At 56.3% G+C, this 20,712-nt stretch overlaps 1 protein-coding gene and 1 long non-coding RNA gene across 2 annotated transcripts; one reads left to right on the plus strand and one right to left on the minus strand.

The window, feature by feature from the left end:
- Positions 1–3,035: 3,035 nt before the first annotated feature.
- Positions 3,036–8,983, minus strand: LOC129072022 (uncharacterized). Its single transcript, XR_008529329.1, has 3 exons — positions 8,784–8,983; positions 6,800–6,906; positions 3,036–4,204 (listed from the first exon to the last, which is right to left on the minus strand). It is a non-coding gene; the product is annotated as an uncharacterized LOC129072022 (long non-coding RNA).
- On the plus strand, positions 8,978–19,144 carry ADAMTSL4 (ADAMTS like 4). The gene is made up of 18 exons (XM_054575394.1): positions 8,978–9,101; positions 10,952–11,056; positions 11,290–11,347; positions 11,665–12,020; positions 12,195–12,885; positions 13,120–13,222; positions 13,959–14,095; positions 14,414–14,618; positions 14,834–15,006; positions 15,139–15,250; positions 15,354–15,539; positions 15,719–15,848; positions 16,197–16,401; positions 16,715–16,891; positions 17,200–17,385; positions 17,495–17,674; positions 17,958–18,102; positions 18,252–19,144. The coding sequence occupies exons 2-18, from the start codon at positions 11,037–11,039 to the stop codon at positions 18,386–18,388; spliced, it is 3,201 nt and encodes a 1,066-aa protein (XP_054431369.1). The 5' UTR covers positions 8,978–9,101; positions 10,952–11,036; the 3' UTR covers positions 18,389–19,144.
- The last annotated feature ends 1,568 nt before the right edge of the window (positions 19,145–20,712 follow it).

The following is a 20,712-nucleotide window of genomic DNA, read 5'->3' on the forward strand; positions in this document are numbered from 1 at the left end:
AGCAAATGAGATCGTGAGTCTGAATCGCCCTTGGAGACCGCAGGTTCCGGGCGCGCTGGCGAGGTCGGGGCCGTGTTGTCCTCTGCCCCTCCGCCTGCTGGCGCTTCGCAGCCGCTGAGACGAGAGCAGGACCTGAAGTGAGGGAATGGCAGGCAGGACTGGGCATGACCGCCCCTCCCCAGGCCCACAACACAGTTGCCGCCCGGGTCCAGGCCACCCCTCCTGTGGCCGCAGGCCCTTCCCAGTGGGGGAAGGGGAGGAAATCCAAACAGAGGATGGAGATGGAACTGCTGTTAGCGCGCCAGGCAAGGCAGAGGCCACCAGGAGCTCAGAAACAGGGCTTTTCCTTCTGAGGCTGGCCCTGAGCTGAGCCGAGCCACCAGGGCTGCAAAGGCAAAGCCTCAGGGAGCGGACCCCAAAAGACAATTTGTTCGTTAAAGATTTTCACGGAGCACCCACTATGTACCGGACACTGGAAAACAGGTGCAAAATGGCAACAGTGGAAGCACCACTGTTGAGCTTAGGAGCGCCCTGTGCACTGTAGCGCCCACAGCGCCAAGGGACTGCCTGGGCCTATCTGGGGACAGGATATGAAGAGAAGTAAGTTGGAGTGGCAGCCAGAGCCAGGTTAGGGAAGCTAGGAAGCCAAAGTCCTGGCCCGAACCTGAGGCCTCTGGGCAGGACCAACACCCTTCTCAGACCCAGGAAGAGTGGAGGGCACCCTAGAGCCCTGGAGCTCCTGCTGCGGCCGGCCAGCAGCGACAGCAGGAGCCAGGCGCCTCTGTGCATGTGCGGGCAGGTGACCCTGGGCCTGTGGGTGCCTCCTGCCTCAACCTGCACCTCCTCCACAGGCCTCCGCCCTCCTCGGCCTGACTTCAGTCCTCAGTATGCACAGTCTCTCCCCTCGTCCTGGAACAAGGTGCCTGCTGGGCTCTGTGCCGGTCGTTCCCTCCCTTCGGCCACTCTGGGAGCTTGCTTACACCATAGATTATACATTTCCTCTCAGTTTGTCTCCCCAGTTCAGTGGGGCCAGTGGCTCAGTGGACATTTCTAAGCATTTTGCTAAAGTTTCCCCTCATGGCATTCGCCACAAAAGCAGTGACTGAAACGTTATCAGGTTGTCCTCCAGGCCAGGTCCTCCTGGGGAAACCCAGACGTGCGAAGCAAGGCCCTGCTCTTAGGGACTTACGATCTAGTTATTGAAACTTAGCAGCATAAGGACGCAGCCTGCCACAATCCCACCGTGCCATCAAGTGTGTGGATTACAGTGCTGAAAGCAGCTGGGGGCGAAGTCATGCCCGACCAGCTTATGCTTCCTGCAAGAGGTGGCATTTGAGCTGATCTGGAAGGCTGAGTAGGATGGGAGGGAAGGGAAAAAGGGCAGAAGGCATTCCACAGATGCCACAAGGCAAGGGTCACGCATGTTGTATTGATCACGGTCACTGTGATCCACGTAGGAGGTGACAGCTTAGTCAGGTGGTGTCCACAGAATGGACGAGGACACATTGCTATGTGAAGGACAGGATGTCTTTGAACTAAGAGGACTGGACTTCATGTTTATGACGTGACCCAGGATCTAATTCTGGGTTTGCCAGCAATTGCCACAATCTCTTCACCTGTAAATGAAGGGACTGGCCAAAATGACCTCTAAAGTTCCATGCTGTTCTGGAATAAGGAGAGAAAGGGGAGAAGATGACTCTAGGACTTTGAAGAACAGTTCCAACAAGAGGAGGTGAGAAGTCAGGAGAGGAAGGCAGTGTGGGGAGCAGAGTTCAGTTTTAAATAAACTGAGGAGACCCCTTCACAACCCCCTTCCCTCCACTGGATTCTTAGTCTTGCTGGGCCTCGGCCGCTTCCCTCATCCGGGAGCGTGACCCGAGCAAGGAAGGAACTGGGCTTTGCTCCAGGAGCTTTGTCTGCTTCTCCCTCAGGGAATAAACACCTTTGTTGTCATCTACATAGTCCAAGTGTGCCCACAGGTAAGACAGGTGAGGTAGGAATCCCCTAAACTGACGTGTCTATTGCCCCAGGGGAAGGGGCTCTTGAAACAGAGATTAGGCCGTTCCTGAGAAATAAACAAGTGTGCTTCCTGCATGCTTGCGTTCCAGGACCCAAGTTAGTTCCTGGGTCACTGGTAAACTCCCAAGGAGAGGTTTAGACCAAGGGGCCTCAAACCCGGGTGTGCACAGAACCCCTACACGCTCAGGAAAGAGATCACCCAGACTGGGGACCAGGCACCTGCGTTTTTTTGTCCCTGCAGGCAGCTGTCAGGCACACCTAAGTGAGAGACTCCTGGCTGGGAGGCAGCCGCTGTGACCAGGCTTTGGGGCTGGGAGAGAGATGGAGAGGGGTGGCCCTGGCAGGGGAGGGTTCACTCAGAGGGAGATAGAGCTGGGGCTTGGAGGGTGGATGTCCCAACAGAAGAAGTTCCCTTGGGGGGGGGGAATAGAATTGCAAGAAAGGAGGCCCTGGCTGGGGAGCTTGGCTTGCCTGGGGGCATGCAACAGGCTGCAGCCACAGGGCAAGGCTTTGAATGCCAAGCTCGGAGCCAGGATCAGACCCTGAAGCTCCTGAAGCACGGGAGGCTGTGAGCAGAAGAGGGAGGCCCTTTCTAGCACCAGGAGTAAACATAGTTCCTTCTTTATCCACTCAGGGCCCTCAAGGTCTCTGAGGTGCGCCTGGGCCTATGGTCAAAGGGGGAGCCCACGCAGCATTCTGCCTCAGCTCACATTGCCTTCACAGCAGGCCCCGACTCTTCGACTTCTGACTTGAGTCCTTGGTATGTAGAAAATCCTGGCCTCTCTTCTGGCTGCCCTGCCCGCCTCTCTGGCCACAGTTTCAAGTTTTGTACCCTGATTCCTACCCTTTTATGTTTGCCTTTCTTAGGCCATCAGCACAATCTGTCATGATTATTTTGACACCAAACTGGCTTTCTCTAGAACATGCCCAGAAACCAACTCTCCCTTAGGCACAAGGGCAAGATTCGTACGGGGGGGATGACCCCTTCCTCGGGCAGCCCTGAGGTTGGAGTCCGCTGTCTCCAATGGCAGCCTCCTGGAGAATGAGGCCATTTCTTGAAGCTCAGGTGGTAAAAGGAACCCGCTCAGATTCTGGCCCATGGAATCCAGCACCCACTCACCTGCTCCTCCCTGCCCCCTGAAAGGGGCAGTTTCCTCCAGCTGCAGAGAGGAACCCCATCACCGCCAGAGCCTGCTGCTCTGTATACCTCTGCTTCAATCAGAGAAAAATCCTTAATTCTTAACATACTTATGGAATTAGGTATGAGGGTGGAAATTGGACCCAGTTATCACATGGACCTTTATTCTCTAGTAGGAGCCTCTTTGGGGAGGGAAGACGGGTTTCTGTCACCTTCCTTACTTGGGACAAGCTGCACTATTTCCTGCTTTTTATTCTCATCTGCAGTTGATCTTGGAAGTGGTCACAGTACAGTACTTTGTGTGGCCAGTACATTAAGTGCAATTCCAGACTCAAGAACAAAACAATAGGTTGCTCTGTTTTCTCAAAATTCTTGGAATCCTCCAGCCCAGTCCCCACCACTAGGTAGCGCCTGCCCTTCTCTCTGTGACGCAGCCCATCTTCCCAGAGCATCTTTGTCCTCAGCAACTGCCTACCCTGTGCCAGCCCACGGCATCTCGCATTCTGGTCCAGGAACCCCAAGGCACAGGGGCCGGCCAAGCTGGGACGGACACCGCAGAACTCGGCCCTCGGGGCGCGTCTGCTGCCAGGTTTCTTAGTCAAGAAGACAGGTTCTGCCCCAACAGCAGCATCACTTTTTTCCACAATCCCTGGCACAGATGTCAGGCCACTACACTCTGCCTGTTGTGAGGACACGTTAACACGTGCGCTGTCATGGGCATCGCCCTCTGCGTCTCTCTGGGCTCTGAGAGAGTATCTGAGACTGCAAAGAACTCCGGGCAGGGTGACAGAGCAACTTTACGACTTCACACATGCAGAGTCTTTTATTATTGTTGTTGTTATTGTTGTTGACTTTAAAGACAGAGTAATGGGAGGGGGAGAGAAACATCAATTGTTGCTTCACTTATTCACACATTCATTGGTTGAGTCTTGTATGTGCTCTGATTGGCATCGAACCCGCAACCTTGGTGTACCAGGATGACACTCTAACCAATTGAGTTACTTGGCCGGGGCACAGTGCAGAGCCTTGATCTATGTGGCGTATGAACTAAAAATAAATTTAAATAGTGTTGTTAATCATAGCACTGACTTGCTTTTCTATATGACCTATCCCGACCCTCCACTTTCACACACATGCTGTTGTTTTTTACTTTGGTTTTTACTGTTGTTTTTACTTCATAGCCCATGAAATAGATAAGCTGGGTACAGTCATTCCTCTCTAAGATCCTAAGGATGAGGCTGAGCGGAGGGTTGTGTCAGAGGGACAGGTCCTGGCTAATTGTTCCTCATTCCCAGTGATGGGTACCACTTTATTACATCTGTATATCAGTTATGTTGAGACTATAACGGGAAAAATATCATGTGAGGAATCTTCCCAATTTAGCAGACAGTGAATATCCCCAAACCTTCTGGCCTAACCCAGAAGTTCTAATTCATGGCCACGTTTCCCATACCCATACATAAGAAGATGTGCGCCTGGGTGCAAACCACTTAACACAGGTGTCGAATACTAAGTAAACTTAATGGCCGCTAATGTTATGCCTGATCAATTCATTCAATTCCATAAACATTTGTTGAGCGCTTTCTGTTTTCAGAATGCTGATGGACAGACATACAGCTCAGGGTGGTACCCAGGCAAAGGATCCCAGGGCCTGCTGAGAGGCAATGACAAACTGAAATTTGGAAATCAAATCAAGGAGAATTCTGCCCTGGCTGGTGTGGCTCCGTGGGTTGAGCAAACCTAAAGGTTGCGGGTTGAATTCCCCCTCAGGGCACATGTCTGGGTTGCAGGCCGATCCTCGGTTGGGGGCGTGCCAGAGGCAACTGATCGATGTGTCTCTCCCTCTGTTTCTCCCTCCCTTCCCATCTCTCTAAAAAATAAATAAATAAATTTTAAATTTTTTCATGAAAAAGAATTCTGACTTTGGGAGTTTCTGACCAAGTTTAACATCTCCAGAGCAGTGAGTAGGAGATCAGAATGTTCATCCAGGTCCTGGTCCTCCCCCTACCAGAGAGGTCACATCCTGTGTCTTTGTCATTTCATCACGCTAGAGCCAGCTCTGCCATGACGGGGCAAGACAACAACCAGAAAGTACTGGAATGTGGCCAGAGCTGAGGCAGTGCTCACCATATCTCATTCATGGGCTCATCCCACAAGCATTAATTAAGTGCCTACTATGTGCAAGGCGAGGTGGTGGATATAAAAGTAAACATGGCCAGGTCGTCCCCACCCTCTAGGTTCCTTGCTGAGAACAAGTCACCATAGACTGTTGTCATAACTGTTGCAGGGTGAGCTAACTGGGCTGAGGCAAAGCCAAATGGTCAGAACAATGGCATCAGTGAAAGCAAACCGCGTGGGATATCGTGACAGGGCACTGGGAATCGACGGCCAGAGACCAGCCTGGCGTGCAGTGCCTGGGAATAGAGGGGCTCTTCTGGGACAAAGGAGTTGAGCGAACCATGATTCTGAGAGGCAGAAAGGCAACCAGGCTTTCTGAAAATGGTTGCTGCTAGGACCACAAACCAAAACCAGACAGTTTACATTGGTTTCTGGCCCCATCTGCACCCACTGATATTTGTATCAATATTATCTTGGAACAAGGACAACATCTCACAGGAAGCATTAGTTTACAATGTTATCTAATTCAGCACAAATACAACTTCCTTAGTTTACTACCAGGAAAAAAATTAATCTAACAGCTAAATTTCTCAAAAGTTTCACTTGCACACAACATATACTGATAATAGCTTCTCATTGTGAGATTTTGGGCAAATTACTGAATTTCTCTTTGTGTCTTTGTTTCCAAATCAGTTATGATGAGGACTGTACACAGAGTGAGTGCTGAATACATGTTAGCTATACTGTTGAGACAGTGCCCACCCATTTTGTCTGGTACTTCACAGGTTGCCAAGGCATAGGAGATCTTTTCTTAATACAGTATTTTCAGACCACCGAGTCAGGAGAGGTGACAGCTGTAGCAGATCTCATGAGCTCTTTGGTCTGCAGCCACTTTTTAATGGAAAGGGCTATTTCTGACCATCAGTTCACAGCAGTTACAAATGTCAAAGGCCTTTCCATCCTCCCCAGTTCCCTTCTCTCTCCACTGCCTTCAGTCCCCTCTTCCTGTCCTGTCCCTCGCCTCCTTGTAGATGAGTGAATGCTGATGGGGTATGATTGGGGAGCACAAAAAGGTCCCTGACCTAAAATATCTCCCGGAGCCCCATGGGCTGGCCGTTTCATCATCTTCATTGTACTCTGAGGTCTGAACAAAGGGGCTTTCCGCTCCAAGTCCATGACTATAAATATGCCTCTTGGTGAGGACTGTCACTAATAGTCCCTAGATAAACCAGGCTGCCTGGGAGGAGGACACTAATCTGTTATCTTTCCAAACTCTTAGGAACATAGGACATTTTGAGGAGAGGTACAAACTTAAGGCCTGCAGAAAAACCTGACCAAGGGTCATGTTTCCTGGGGTGTGCTTGGTGTCTTAAAGTTTTGTTGTTTCACTGACTTTTTAATATTTTAAAACCAGGGTATTTTATAACTTGAGAAACTAAAACAGAAAAACAGAAGCTCTAACAACATTGTCCGGTATCCCCCCAAACCACAGGGATCTCAGGTGCCCCGAGCCAGCGTATTTACCTGTCCACGGGCCTCTGAGCTTCGGTGGAAAAGTCCGGAGAGCAGGCCCCGGCAGCGGGGGCTCATTTGTCTGTTCTAACATTCCAATTCAAGTGTTTCTTTTAACCCTGCAAACAGAAAAATACAAAATATGAAAAAATGTGATACAAAGTAGCACGGTCCTTATCTTAAAAGAATTTAGGTATTTATTGAGAAAACAAAATATGCATGTTAAACTTCAAATCAGGATACAACATTCCTACATTGTAAAAGCATTTTATATTTTCACTTCCCTCACCCCTTAGAGATATAACTTTGCTTCTGCTGAGTCCAGTACTTAACCACCCCACGGCTATCTGCCTCTGACTAGACCCAGCTCCTTGAGGCCAGAGATTGCTATCTCACCGCCCCCTCATCACCAAGTGCTCCAGGTGTTCAAGGACGGTTGGTGGCAGAGCCCTGGCCAGATAGCTCAGCTGTTTGGAGGAGTCACCCAATACACCGAGGTTGTGGGCTCAAGGCACATACAAGAATCAACCAATGAATGCATAACACACCGATGTTTCTCTCTCCTTTCTCTAATATCAATTTTTAAAAAATACTGAGTAGGCTCAAAATACACAACTGTGACTCATGAGTAAATTGCAATTTAAAAAACAAAAAAGTAGTAAGCCATGTGTTACCTACTCTATGTAAGCCATATTATATATATTATTATTTTTAAACATAAGTCATAACACAGGTAACACTTGTGGTTAAAAATTCAAACAATATATAAACATGTAATGTAAAAAGAGAACGCCTGTTTCTTCCTCCCCAACCCTGCACCCCATCCCAGGTGTCGCCACACAGTCCGAGTCTGGGGTGCATTTTTCCGTATATGAATGGATATAGACATATTTCTGAACCAATCATATGAATATCAGATTAACCCCACTTTCCAGACGGGGAAACTGCAGTACGGAAGGACGGAAGTATTCATCCAGGACCCCAGAGCTGGCTGAGGTTCACACCCTGGAGCTGAGGCTCAAACCCTGAAGTCCGTGCGTGACCCCCGCTACGCCCTGAGTGCACAACTTCATGGGTGAGGAAACCGAGCCTCACAGACGCGCGTCCCTGAGCGGTCAGAACCGCAGGGTGCACGACCCAACTTGGAGTCGCAGGACTAGCACGACAGGCTGCGTGGAGGACAGGGCCTTGACCCACGCGGGTCCGGGGACGCGCGAGGCCATCTTGCCCGGGTTCACAGCCCCCATCTGGGGCCGCGACTCGCCCGCGCTGCTTGGGAACAGGGACCGCGCAGCCCCTCGGTGCCCCTCGCGGCTGCCCCCTCGGAGCCGGTCAAGAGGCCTGGGTCCCGTAGTCCGACTCCCGGCCCGGCCTAGCGCAAGCGCCCAGGGGCCGTGCCAGGGGCGACGCTGTTCCGTAACGGGCTGTGACCGACCGCTTTCACCTCCTGGCGCCGTGAGCGGGGCGCCTCGAGTGGGTGGCCTTGGTGAGCGGGGGTTGGGGGTGGGCCGCCCCCACTAGGGGGCCGCCAAGGGGCGCGGGCTGGGCGCGTGGCGGGCGTGGCGGGGGCGTGGCGGGGGCGGAGCCGCGGCCGGAGGCAGCCGCGTCCGGAGCCCGGCTCAGGGGCAGCTGTGGCAGCCGCGGAGCTAGGCTGCCTCCAGAGAGCGCCCGGGCGCAGAGGGGTTAACGGGCCGCCGGGGCCGCGCGGAGCAGGTACAGACCTTCCCTGGGACCCCCCCGGCCCCGGCGCCCTCCCTCCCGGGTCCCGTTAGGCCACCCGCCCCGCGCGTCCGTGCCGCCCCCGCTCCCTGCGCCCCGCGGTCACGCCCTAGCCACGACCCTCGCCCCAGCTCTTAGAGCCTCGGACTGTTCTCCAGTCCCTGGGGTCGAATTCCTGGGGAGGGGGCTCTCATCCCGGGGAACTCTGTCCCTGTCACCCGGGAGGAGAATCAGCCAAAACTCCCAGTAAGTCACATAGTAAAGTTGGAAACCATACCTGGGACCTCCTCGCACGCGCCAGCGCCTCCTGCCCTCCTCTAGAGGATGGTGTGGCCCCTGCCGCACCTCTACACACCCCGTCGCTCCTAGAGTTGGGGGACAGGGGCGCTGGGAGGGATGCAGTTGGGTCCCCGCGATCCAGCTCAGCCTGGTGACTAAAAAGAAGGACGGACACCTGTCGGGATGGTCCTCCAGGACCCAGGAATGGAGGGCACAGAGAGGACCAAGGAGTTCTACCCAGGATAGGGTCTCTCCGTGCCACCCTGACACACGCTGTCCAGCCCTCTTCCCCCGCAGTGCCACCCGTTTCCCAGAGGTGAGTCCTTCTGGGGGTAAAGGGGTTAGCCCTGCCCAGCTCTCTCTCCTCTTTGATCTTCCCTGGCCAGTGTGGAGGCGTGGCCAGGAGGAGCCCAGGTTTGTCCCAACCAGTGTCCGGCCTGGCACTGGAGTACCGCGCCTGACCTCTTCTTTCCTCACCCTGGGCAGTGAGACACACCAGATGAGGGACGCGAAAAGGGGTAAAAAGCACTAGTGTGTGTCCTATTTCCATAGTGGAGGGGCTGTCGGCCCCCTGCCCAGCTGTGCAGGGGGGCTGGGGTGGGACTTTTCCAGAGAGGGAGCCAGGCCTGGCCGGGGCCCCAGGAGCTCACGTCACCCCCACCCCCACCCCCACCCCTCACTTCTCCAGGGAACTGCCAAAGCCAAACCCAGCTCAGGACAGGATTATGTGTACTGGGTAGACCCATGGGGAGAGGCAGCAAGATACAGACCCGTGGCAGCGGGGAGAAGCAGCATCAGAGAGGGAGTGGACAGGGACCCCAGAGCAGAGGAGGGTGGACGGGGACTATCGCCCTCATCTTTCGTCTTCAACCTCAAGGAACTGAGTCAGGCAGAGACCGGAGGGCTTGGGTGGAACTTTGGCCCTTTTCTGGAGCCAATACCCCACCCTCTATCTCGCCCCTTACATCAGGGCGGAGTTGCTGACCTCAGTGGTCAGCCCAGCCAGGGAAAGGAGCAGCTATCAACACCCCTCTCCCCAGGCCCAGCAGCTGGGGTGGCTCTGCAGGTCAGGCTCAGCCATCGTGACCCCACCCTCAAACTCCCAGGTCCTGGGGTCTCAGGGAAGGAATGGGGCTGAGTGTGGCTATCCCCAAGCCCATTCCTGCCCTTCCCTCTGTCATTTTCCGGCCCCCGAGCTGGCCCACCTCGGCACTGGCTCCTTGGACTCCTTTCCCGGGTGCCTTTCAGATCCAACAGAAACATTTTTTTTTTTCCTGGAAAGCATAACTAAGAGTGGGATGGAGAGTCAGGGTGGGAAGGGCTGGCACTGAGCGGGAAGGGGCTGGAGAGCAATGGGCGAGCAGTGGGAGCAGCGGGCTTTGAGGTCAGGGAGGGTTCCAAGCTCCACTTTCGTGACTGATCAAGGCTAGACTTCGGGAGACTTCTGGGCTCTTCAGGATGGCAGCCCTGTGACTGAAGAGTGACAGCGGCTAGAGCCGCATCACTCCTTCCCAGGTCCCTCCGTCCATCATAGTCATGCCTGAAAAAAGCCCTTGTTGAGCCAGTGCTCGATGCTGGCCCTAAAGGGAGCTTAAATCGCAGTGGGACAATCACCTGCTTCTCTAGAGCTTAAGCCATCAGCCCACTTAGTTTATCCCTTGGCTAAAAAGTGTTAACTGAGGCAGGCAGACTTGTGCTTGAGTATTCCAGAAGGAGCTTAGCTAAGAAGGGAAGAAAAGGCTTGGAGGCAGGTAGGAAACAGAAAGCTCAAGGGGCTTCTTGTCATCTCCTCAAGAGGGCGCCTGTCCTGTCCTCACCAGACCTCCGTCCTCTGCACAGGACCTCCAGGATGGCAGGTGTGGGATGAAGACCACCTTAAGACAGATGCATGTGCCTGAGCTGGCCTAGAAACAGTTCCTAGCTGGACTAGGGAGGAGCTAAGAAGCTCCTACAGGGCTGAGGGGAGGAGGCTGAATCTGAGCCCTCCACCCTCCCAACTCAGCAGCTGGACAAGGGCAGCCAGCCTCCTCATACTCACCCTTAGGGTCATACAGGGATGAGCCAGTCTTCCCCACCCCTCCATCCTTGCTTCCAGACAGCCTTCTGAGGACTCATCCCTCCCAACCCCAGCTTTCCGGGGTAACCACCAGGCTTCTGTCCCTGCAGAGCGCACCTCCTCCTCCGCATCCAGATGTCTGAGTAGTGTGTTTACTTGCAGTCCCCTCCTCCCCTGCCCCATCGAGGAGGAGCGATGGAGAAGTGGGCGGGCAGGTAAGAGGTGGGCTGCCAGGCCAAGGGACTGAGGGACGGCTCTGCCTTTGGATGTGAGGGAAAGGAGATCCCTGGGAGGGGTGGGGGGAAGCGATGAGTAACTTCTGCTTTCTGAGAAGTTTTGTTATCAGGATGTGGGGAGGCTGCTGGCTGGCGGTGAGGGGCAGTGTCACACGCACGCAATGCCACCCCTGGCTCCCCTCTGACGCCCCCACTGTGCCTTTGGTTTGTAGGCCCCTGTTTGGCCTGATGTTGCTTCTGTCCCTCCCTCAGCTCTGCCTGGATCAGGAGGTGAGCCAAGGACCAGAGGCTGTGGTCCTTCCATGTCCCCTGACCTCCCACCCACTTCTCCAGGGCAGGCCTCCATTCTCCACAGCCTCTGATGAGCTGGCCCCTTTCTCTCAGGCTTGGCCGCCCCCCCCCCCCCCCCGCACCGCCCGCCCGCCTCCCTTTCTCTCCTGCCCCCTAGCTCCTTGGCAAATAACACCTCTGCTGCTGAATGTGACCTTGGGCTGGTAACCACCTCCCTGAGCCCTGAACATTGCTCTAGAGCCTCTGTATGGTTCCCTCTAAAATTCCAATTCTGTCTGACCTTTTTGTCTACATAGGTGTTGTCTGGACATGTTCTTCAGGCACCCCTTGAAGAAGGCCAGGGCCCTGAGGGCATCTGGGGTCCTTGGGACCAATGGGCGTCTTGCTCCCAGCCATGTGGGGTGGGGGTGCAACGCAGGAGCCGGACATGTCAGCTCCCAACAGCTCAGCTTCACCAGGGCCCACCCCTCCCATCCCGGCCCCCCAGACATCCAGAAACCCTGCTCCCCCGAAGACAGGGCCCCAGACCCCAAACCCCCCGACAAACCCTCCCCCTGTACAGGCCACCGCCTCGGGGAAGAGGTGGCCCACTTCGAGGTCCTGCTTCCCAGTCAGGGAGAGAGGAGGCGCAGGAGGTTCCAGGAGCCAGGAGGTGAGAAGAGGGGCCTTGAGGGAAGGGCCGGGCCTTAGGCAAGGGGTGGGGCTTGGGACTGAGGAAAAGGGAAGGACACATGGCTTATCTCTGGTGTTAGAAAGTAGAGGGGGGAGGGGAGGCAGGGTCAGAGACAGCCAGCTCTGTGACCCTGTGTCTGCAACGCCTTCTCAGGTCCCGGGTTCGAGACCCCATCAAGCCAGGAATGTTTGGTTATGGGAGAGTGCCCTTTGCTTTGCCACTGCATCGGAACCGCAGGCATCCCCAGAGACCACCCAGATCTGAGTTCTCCCAGACCTCAGAGCTCCTTCCATCCCTGACTCCAGGAGCAGAGCCATCCTCTGCAAACCACACCCCTCAAACTCAGTTCCCTCCTACGGCATTCTCTGCTCACACCCTGTCCCCCTCGGCAGGATCCCCTGGCCCTGAGGCTGCTTGGACCGAGGTGCCCCCCCGAAGCAGGCCTGCCTCCACACGGCCCCACCCCCGAGCTCAGGCCTCAGGCACAGAGTCTCCCTCATCCTCCCCCTCCTCTGGAGAAAGTGGCTCCTTCCACACGTCCCCTCAGCCAAGAATGCCACCAAGTCCCCAGGGTTGGGCCAGTTCCCGGGGAGCAGCAGAGAGACACCCTAATCCTTTCCTTTCTGTCCCCTGGGGCCGAGGCCAGCAGAGCCGGGAGCACTGGAGGCCTGGGGGTGGTCTGCACAGGCCCCTCGCGGAGTCTGCCCCTCCCTACCCAGATGGCTGGCTGCCTCTGCTAAGGGCTGGCCCCCACTCCAGCGCCCAGTGGAGCCTTTTTGCTCCCAGTAGCCCTGTCCCACGATGTCCTGGGGAGAGTGAGCAGCTGAGAGCCTGCAGCCAAGCGGTGAGTTCTTCCTTGGACCCCAGCCCCCCATTACTGCTTCCCTGACCCTGCGTCTGGGTCCTCAGCTTGTCAGATCTGGACCTGAGGGAGACAGGCCTTCCATTTGACCTCCTCAGGGTAAGGGCCTTGGAGCCCCCCGTAGACCTGACTTCCTCCCTACTCCCCAAATCCAGCCCTGACCCACGCCCCCATTTTCCTCCCCAGCTTTGACTCCTCTGTATCCCCCCACCTCAGCCCTGCCCCCCTGAGCAGCCAGACCCTCGTGCCCTGCAGTGTGCAGCCTTTGACTCCCAGGAGTTCATGGGCCAGCTCTACCAGTGGGAGCCCTTCACGGAAGGTGAGGTTTCTAACCCACCCGCTAGACAGGGGGGCTCAAGACTCGGGGATCATCGGGCAGGAGACACTCAGCTCCTCTGCCTCTCCCCTGTAGGCCCTTGCATTTCTACTGTGCCGTATTTTCTTTCTTATTTCCCAGGGCCGGGGTGAAGGGACAGCACAGGCCTGGAAAGGGGGGAGGGATTCAGCCGGGGTCAGATGGGAGTGGGAGGTCGGCAGAGCGGTCAGGCTTGGAGACGGTGTGTCCAGAGGTGCCTTTTGGTTTCTTTTGGGAAGAGGTCCATCCCAGGAAGTGCGGTAGTCATGGCGTGAGAGGGACACAGTCAGAGAGATGCTGTCCAGCAGCAACGGCAGGGTGGGGGTACGCCATGGATCCTGGGTGGGGTTAGAGCACTAGCTCCCACATCACTTCCCACTTGATTTTAGGCACGTACCAACTGGGTACCAAGATAACCCCTCGTGAGCTCTGAACTCACATAATCAAAGGTTTCAAGGATCTTCTCTTTCACAACCCTGGTCTCAGTGACCTAAGTTGACCTGACCCAAATTCTAAGTGACCCTCAAACGCACTTTTCAGAGTACAGAGCTGTCATGTTCTCTTCATCCACAGCGACCTAGGCAACCTCTGGATGCCCAGTAGCTAAAGTAAGCCAAGCTTCTTTCAGGGCCCTGGGGCCTCTCCCAGTCAGCCTCCCACCAGGGGCCCCAGCTAACCACCTTCCTGCCCTGTCTCTTAGTTCAGAGCTCCCAGCGCTGTGAACTGAACTGTCGTCCACGTGGCTTCCGCTTCTATGTCCGTCACACTGAAAAGGTCCAGGACGGGACTCTGTGTCAGCCGGGAGTCCTAGACATCTGTGTGGCCGGACGCTGCCTGGTGAGCGAGGATGGGGTGTGCACACATGCGCATACACACACAGCCTCCTCACTTATCGTTATAAACACAAAATACCAGACTAAGGCGGAAGAGAGGAAAGTTCTCACCTGCCAAGCTGGACTAAGCAGAGCCAAGAGGTGCCCCGTCAGGCACAGCCAGGCTTCCCTGAGGCTGGCTGGGGATGGTGGGGCTGACAGAGAAACACGTTCTCACTTGTGGTGCAAAGGTGAAGATGTGCAGAGGGCTGAGCGGTCCCAAGAGGACCAGGCTGAGGTGGGAGGTGGGAGGTGGCCCCTGGCTCACTCTGCTTTTCCCCAGAGCCCTGGCTGTGATGGGATCCTTGGCTCTGGCAAGCGTCCAGATGGCTGTGGAGTCTGTGGTGGGGATGATTCTACCTGTCAACTCGTCTCGGGGAACCTCACCAACCGCGGGGGCCCCCTGGGCTATCAGAAGATCCTGAGGATTCCTGCTGGAGCCTCCCGGCTCCAGATTGCCCAGCTCCGGCCCAGCTCCAACTACCTTGGTGAGCTCTCCGGGTCCCAGGAGTCTCCCCAGGCTCTCTTCCTGGTCCCTTGGTTCTGCCCTCCACACCCCCATGCAGCCCAGCAAACAAGCCCCAACGCTGGGAAGGAGGAAGCCAAGAGAGCACAGGATATCTGAGGCTCTGAGTGGTTCAGGAAGTGGTGGGACAGAAGGAGAGTATGACTCACCTCCTACATCCTGACCTACCCCCTCCAGCACTTCGAGGCCCGGGGGGTCGGTCCATCATCAATGGAAACTGGGCTGTGGATCCCCCCGGGTCCTACACGGCCGGTGGGACTGTCTTCCAGTACAACCGCCCACCTCGAGAGGAGGGCACGGGAGAGAGCCTGTCAGCCGAAGGCCCCACGACGCAGCCTGTGGATGTCTATGTGAGCCGGGGCCTGGGAAGCAGGGCAGCTGGGGCGGGGGGCTTTCCCTCTGGGGGCAAAGATGAGGGGAGGGTGAATAGTGTGTACCCCCTGCCACCCCAAACATTCAGTACCTTCTCTTTTTCTCCCCAGATGATCTTTCAGGAGGAAAACCCAGGTGTTTTTTATCAGTATGTCATCTCTTCACCTCCTCCAAACCTTGAGAACCCAGCCCCAGAGCCCCAGGTCCCCCACTTCCAGCCTGGTAAGACTCGGGTCCAAGAGCGCGGAGGGTGGGGAGAGGGTGAAAGGGAAGCCCCAAGGCAGCGGGGAACCTCTGGTTTGCCGACTCAACTCTCCCTGCCCAGAGGTTTTGAGGGTGGAGCCCCCACCTGTGTCCGCGCCCCGCCCCACCCGGACCCCTGGCACCCTCCAGCGGCAGGTGCGCATCCCCCAGGTGCCCGCCCCGCCCCATCCCAGGACACCGCTGGGGGCGCCAACTGGATTCTGGAAACGAGTGGGACACTCCGAGTGCTCAGTATCCTGTGGGAAAGGTGAGACCTCACGCAGCAGCCAGCGTTCCTGGCACCCTCGGCCCCGGTCCCCTGCTTGGTGCTCCTGATCGCATTCCCTCGATCGCGGTTCGCGCTTCGGCTCGGCGCCAAATTGGAGACCACACTGGCACTGGGCTCGGAGCGTCCCATGCCCTTGGCCTCCCTCTCCTCCCCCTCAGGTGTTTGGAGCCCCGTCTTCCTCTGCATTTCTCGTGAGTCAGGAGAGGAGCTGGATGAACGCAGCTGTGCCGCAGGCAGCAGGCCCCCAGTCTCCCTGGAGCCCTGCCATGGCCCCCCGTGTCCCCCATAGTGAGTATGACCTACAGGGAGGATTAGGGTCCTAGCAAAACGACGGTTCTGGGTAAACCCGCCCTTGCTGCCGGAAGGTCTTGTGACCTCGACTCCGCACACAGCACGGATCTCCTGGCTGCAGGAAACAATGTTCAATTGGAAAGGCTGACGTACCATAGACAGCAAGGAAATCCCAGCAGCCTGAGCCTCACAGGGGAACCCAGACTCCGGCTGCCAAATATGCCCACCCTCCTTGGAGTCTGCCCACCCCCAGTTTGTCTGCCCTCTCCCCACACAGGGCAGCCCCGCACATCACCTCTTTGCCTCTGTGTCTCTGTCTCTTCCCCACCCTGCTCATAACCGCAGCTGGGAGGCTGGCGAGTGGACGTCCTGCAGCCGATCCTGCGGCCCAGGCACCCAGCACCGCCAGCTACGTTGCCGGCAGGAGTTTGGTGGGGGTGGCTCCTCAGTGCCTCCCGAGCGCTGTGGACATCTCCCACGGCCCAACATCACCCAGCCCTGCCAGCTGCGCCTCTGTGGCCATTGGGAGGTTCGTTCTCCGTGGAGCCAGGTGAGCGGGACCGGATGAGCAGGCTCGCAGAGAGGGGGGATCCCAGGGGAGTCTGCCCCAGTGAGCTAGAGCAGTGGTTTTCCAACTTATTTTTCATCAGCAGAAACTTTTTACAAACGAGATCTCATATGGAGCCCCTATCTCTAAGATAAGAGGCTGGACCTTTCTTGGGGCTCAAAGTCCCACGCTCACCCCACAACGCCATGTAACAGCTGAGCCAGGGAGCAAAGGCAGATCCCTGTTCAAAAGCCACAGAGCTGGAGGCTGGTGAGGAAGCCTGGACCCAGCTCCTTGGATCCTCTCATCCAATTAGTGTTCTGTGCGGTGCGGGCGAGGCCAGAGGAGCCGGCAGGTTCGCTGTGTCGGAAACAACGGTGATGAAGTGAGCGAACGGGAGTGCGCATCGGGTCCCCCACGGCCCCCCAGCAGAGAGGCCTGTGATATGGGGCCCTGTACTATGGCCTGGTTCCATAGCGACTGGAGCTCTAAGGTGGGCCCCAAACCCAGGACGCCCCAAACCCAGGAACCTTTCCAAAAACAGTTCAATATGCATTTACTGAGCAAGCACCTGCTATGTGCTAGACACTGCTGTACTAGGAACTCAGACATAAGTGAGAAAACTTCCACAATGGTCCTGGACTCCCAGCAGAGGTTCCCCTTGTCTGGCTGGTCCCCTTGGGGCACTCGCCAGTTCCCAGGATCTGGACCCAGAACACACTGATCCTCAGCCCACTCCTCTTCCCCCTCATTACCAGCAGCCTCCCCTCACGCAACCCCCACTGCTCTGCTTCCCCACAGTGCTCAGCCGAGTGTGGGACGGGAATCCAGAGGCGTTCCGTGGTCTGCCTCGGGAGTGGGGAGGAAGCAGGAGCGGGAACCAGTGAGCAGAGCTGTGCCCCAGGAAGCCGCCCCCCTGACATGCGTGCCTGCAGCTTGGGGCCCTGTGAGATGACATGGTGCTGGTACACAGGGCCGTGGGCTGAGGTGAGCTGTGAGCCTGGGAGGGGCGCCTGTTGGCGGCCTCCTTGTGGGCAGTTGGGAGCGATCGCTGCTCTCCCTCCTCCTTGCACACCCAATGTTTCCTCTCCATCAGTGCTCCTCAGACTGTGGCTCTGGCACACAGCGCAGGGATGTCATCTGTGTGTCCAAACTGGGGGCTGAGTTCAACGTGACTTCTCCCAGCAACTGTTCCCACTTGCCCAGACCCCCTGCCCTGCAGCCCTGTCAGGGGCAGGACTGCCAGGACCGGTGGTTTTCTACACCCTGGAGTCCGGTGAGTGCCTGGCTCCCTTGCCCTGCTCAGTGTGGACTTCCAGGGAAGCGGGGCTCCTTTCACTAAGCCCCTACCTGTGCCCCAGGACAAGGCCAGCCACAGGTTAACACTGTCCCACTTCCTGTGCACCTGAGGATGAGCAGGGCCCTCTCCACGTGGGATGTCATAATGCTCCAGGACAGTCCTGCTCACATGCTCCTTTCCGAGGAGGAGGAGGAGCCTGGGCTGCAGGAGGGGCCTGGGGCACAGCAAAGGTCTGATTTGGTAGCGGGGGTCTCCCCAGTGTTCTCGCTCCTGCCAGGGTGGCATGCAGACAAGGGAGGTCCAGTGCCTGACTGCCAACCAGACCCTTAGCACCCGATGCCCTCTTCACCTGCGGCCCTCCAGGAAGCGACCCTGTAACAGCCAACCCTGCAGCCAGCGCCCCGGTAAAGAGCCCCCTCTCCCCAACTCCTGGTAGAATGGTGTTAGCTGAAGTGTGGGTGGAAAGGAGAAAGGACCAGTGGGAGCGGGCGACACTCCTCCTGAGGGTGGGCCTTGGTGCTATCTTGTGCCCACTGGCCTTCTCTGTCCCCAGATGACCAATGCAAGGACAGTTCTCCACATTGCCCCCTGGTGGTACAGGCCCGGCTCTGCGTCTATCCCTACTACACAGCCACCTGTTGCCGCTCTTGTGCCCATGTCCTGGAGCGGTCTCCGCCGGAGCCGGCCTGAAATGGGTCCAGGAGACCCTCTCCTCATGGTTTCTCATGCCACCATCAGTCACCCATCCATCAGCTCGCTCTATACCCTCTGGCTCTCCAGCTTGTCCTAGTCTCACCGGGGATGTCCCCTAGAGTGGTGGAAGTTGGCAAGATGATGGACAATGACTATCAAGACGTGTGTGGTTGTGTCTCTGTGGTGGTGTGATGGTATATGTACACCTATGTCCCCAAATGTGTATCTGGGCCTGCACGGATGTGTGTACACTCATATGTGTGTGTCACTTTTCACAAATAAGTTAGACTGAGAAGTAAGGGGGTGGGGATGAAGCCTGTTTCCCTGAGACTTTTCTAGGCTGAGAGGAAAGCAAGTCTGCAGCTCCTTAGTAATCTGAGATGCTTAGCGACTGGCGCCCCCCTTCCCCCATCAATACCAACTTTGTGCCCTAAACCTCAGTTCTCCTGGTCAGGCCTCACTCTTCCAAACCACCCCTTCGTCCTCAGACGCTTTCTCCCCTCACCTAGTCTCTCTATCCCAACCTCTCCTAATGAATTAGCTATGGGTAGGGGGGTCAGCCGCTGCCAACCCTGCCTTACTCCAGGAAGAGTGACTACTTCCCCCAGAACAGGGACCAGCTAGGCAGAGGATGGAAAGAGTAAGGTCAGAATAAGACCACCTAGCCCCTGCTCCTGCTCCCCACCTCCTGAAGTGGTTCCCACCCCAGAACTAATTTATTTTTTATTAAAGATGATTATGACAAATGAGAAACAGGCTCTTTATTTTCCTCGCGGGAACCCAGCCATATGGGCCACCTACGTAAGCAGTGTGCAGTCAGAATGAAGGGTGGGGAGAGTCTGGGCCCAGAAAGGCTCATGTGTGAACCCCAATCACAGGAGCCTCGGTCAGCGGGAGAGGATCCTGGGGCACAGGCCTGCAGTTTGGTCACTGACCACTAGGGGTCACTACATCTCCCAGTTTAGGTATGGCGTTGAGAGCCTGGGTCCAGAGCTGAGGAAGAAACTGTCTGGTATATGGTGGATTTCTCAGTAGGCTGGGTCTTTCTGTAGAGTCTCTTGGAACCTAGTAGCACTTCTTTTACTTGGGGGCTGAGCTGAAATGACAGCCGGCTTTTCAAGTGTCTTTTTTCCTGTTCTTTGTCCTTGCCCCCCTCCCTCCCTCCCCTATAATTACTGCTGTTACTACCCATTTCCCTATTAAGCTGCTGGTTTATTGCTTTTCATAGGGTGGGGGGAAGAGGAAGTGATTTCCGCCCCCACCCCTTCCCTCAGGCTGGAGGAGGTGGAGCCTGGCCCAGCTCTAGGCAGTACTGGATGTCCTGCCAAAGACACATTCTTCTAAGATGTCTCACCCTAGTCTCCTCCCTCCTGCCTCCGCCGTCTGCCCATTTTATCTCAAGGTACATAGCTTGCTAGAGATGGTGTGAGAGCAGGCAGCCTTCTCCATAAGACAGATCTCTCCCTGACCTTGACCAATCTGAGAGCTGAGTCCAGGTCTCTCCCCTTCCGGAAGCCAGGCTTCCTAGGGGTCCCTGTGCCTAGGAAGGGGTCGTTGCTACAGAATCAGACTCCTCTACCCATTGGAAGCCTCCCTCCTCACCCACCTACCTCCACACCTCCGCATAGTCTGGCTGAAGAGGAGCCTTCAGAAAGACTTGCAGAAACAACTGCACTCTGACTACCACGGCCTGAGCACACCCAGACCTCGTGACAGACAAGGGTTTGTCTACTCAGACTTCTGCCTCGGGACTTAGGCTCTCCCTGGGCTGGAAGTGACTGAGAAGGAAAGCTTTGGCCTATCCCTTCAGAATGGGCAAGGGAGGAGGCCAAAGGGAATGGAGGAAAAGGAAAATAAAATGGATTTTAGCCCAGGGCAAGGAGCAAGTGAGGAAAGGCGGTAGGAGGAAATCCCAGTCTAGATGGCTCTGCTCAGCCTAAACAGCAACACTAAAGAGACGTGTTCCTCTCTCTGGTGAATCTATAAGAGAATCAGATGTGGGGAACCAGAGAAGTGAGCCTGGTCCGTACTGAAGGCTAAAGGCAGAATCCTTAGATGAGGGAGGGGTGGTGGTGAGTAGCTGGGGCCCTCCCAGCGATTCCTGGAAGCCGTGGGCTGGGCGGTGGCCCTGGCTCAGCTGACTTCCCCGAAGTTCCCCCTCCCTTGCTGGGCCTCTCGCTGTTGCTGGGCAGGTTTGGAGTTTGGCGTGACAACCAATCACAGGTGAGAAATGCAGACACAGCCCCTACTAAAGCTCCCTCCAGCTTCAGCACCTCCCTTCAGCAGCTCCCTTCCGGCCTCCAGTCCCTCACTTCTCAGGG

Source organism: Pteronotus mesoamericanus, unplaced genomic scaffold (assembly GCF_021234165.1).
Source record: "Pteronotus mesoamericanus isolate MK-2021 breed Mesoamerican mustached bat unplaced genomic scaffold, CSHL_Meso_final contig_1108, whole genome shotgun sequence".
NCBI classification, from domain to species: domain Eukaryota; kingdom Metazoa; phylum Chordata; class Mammalia; order Chiroptera; family Mormoopidae; genus Pteronotus; species Pteronotus mesoamericanus.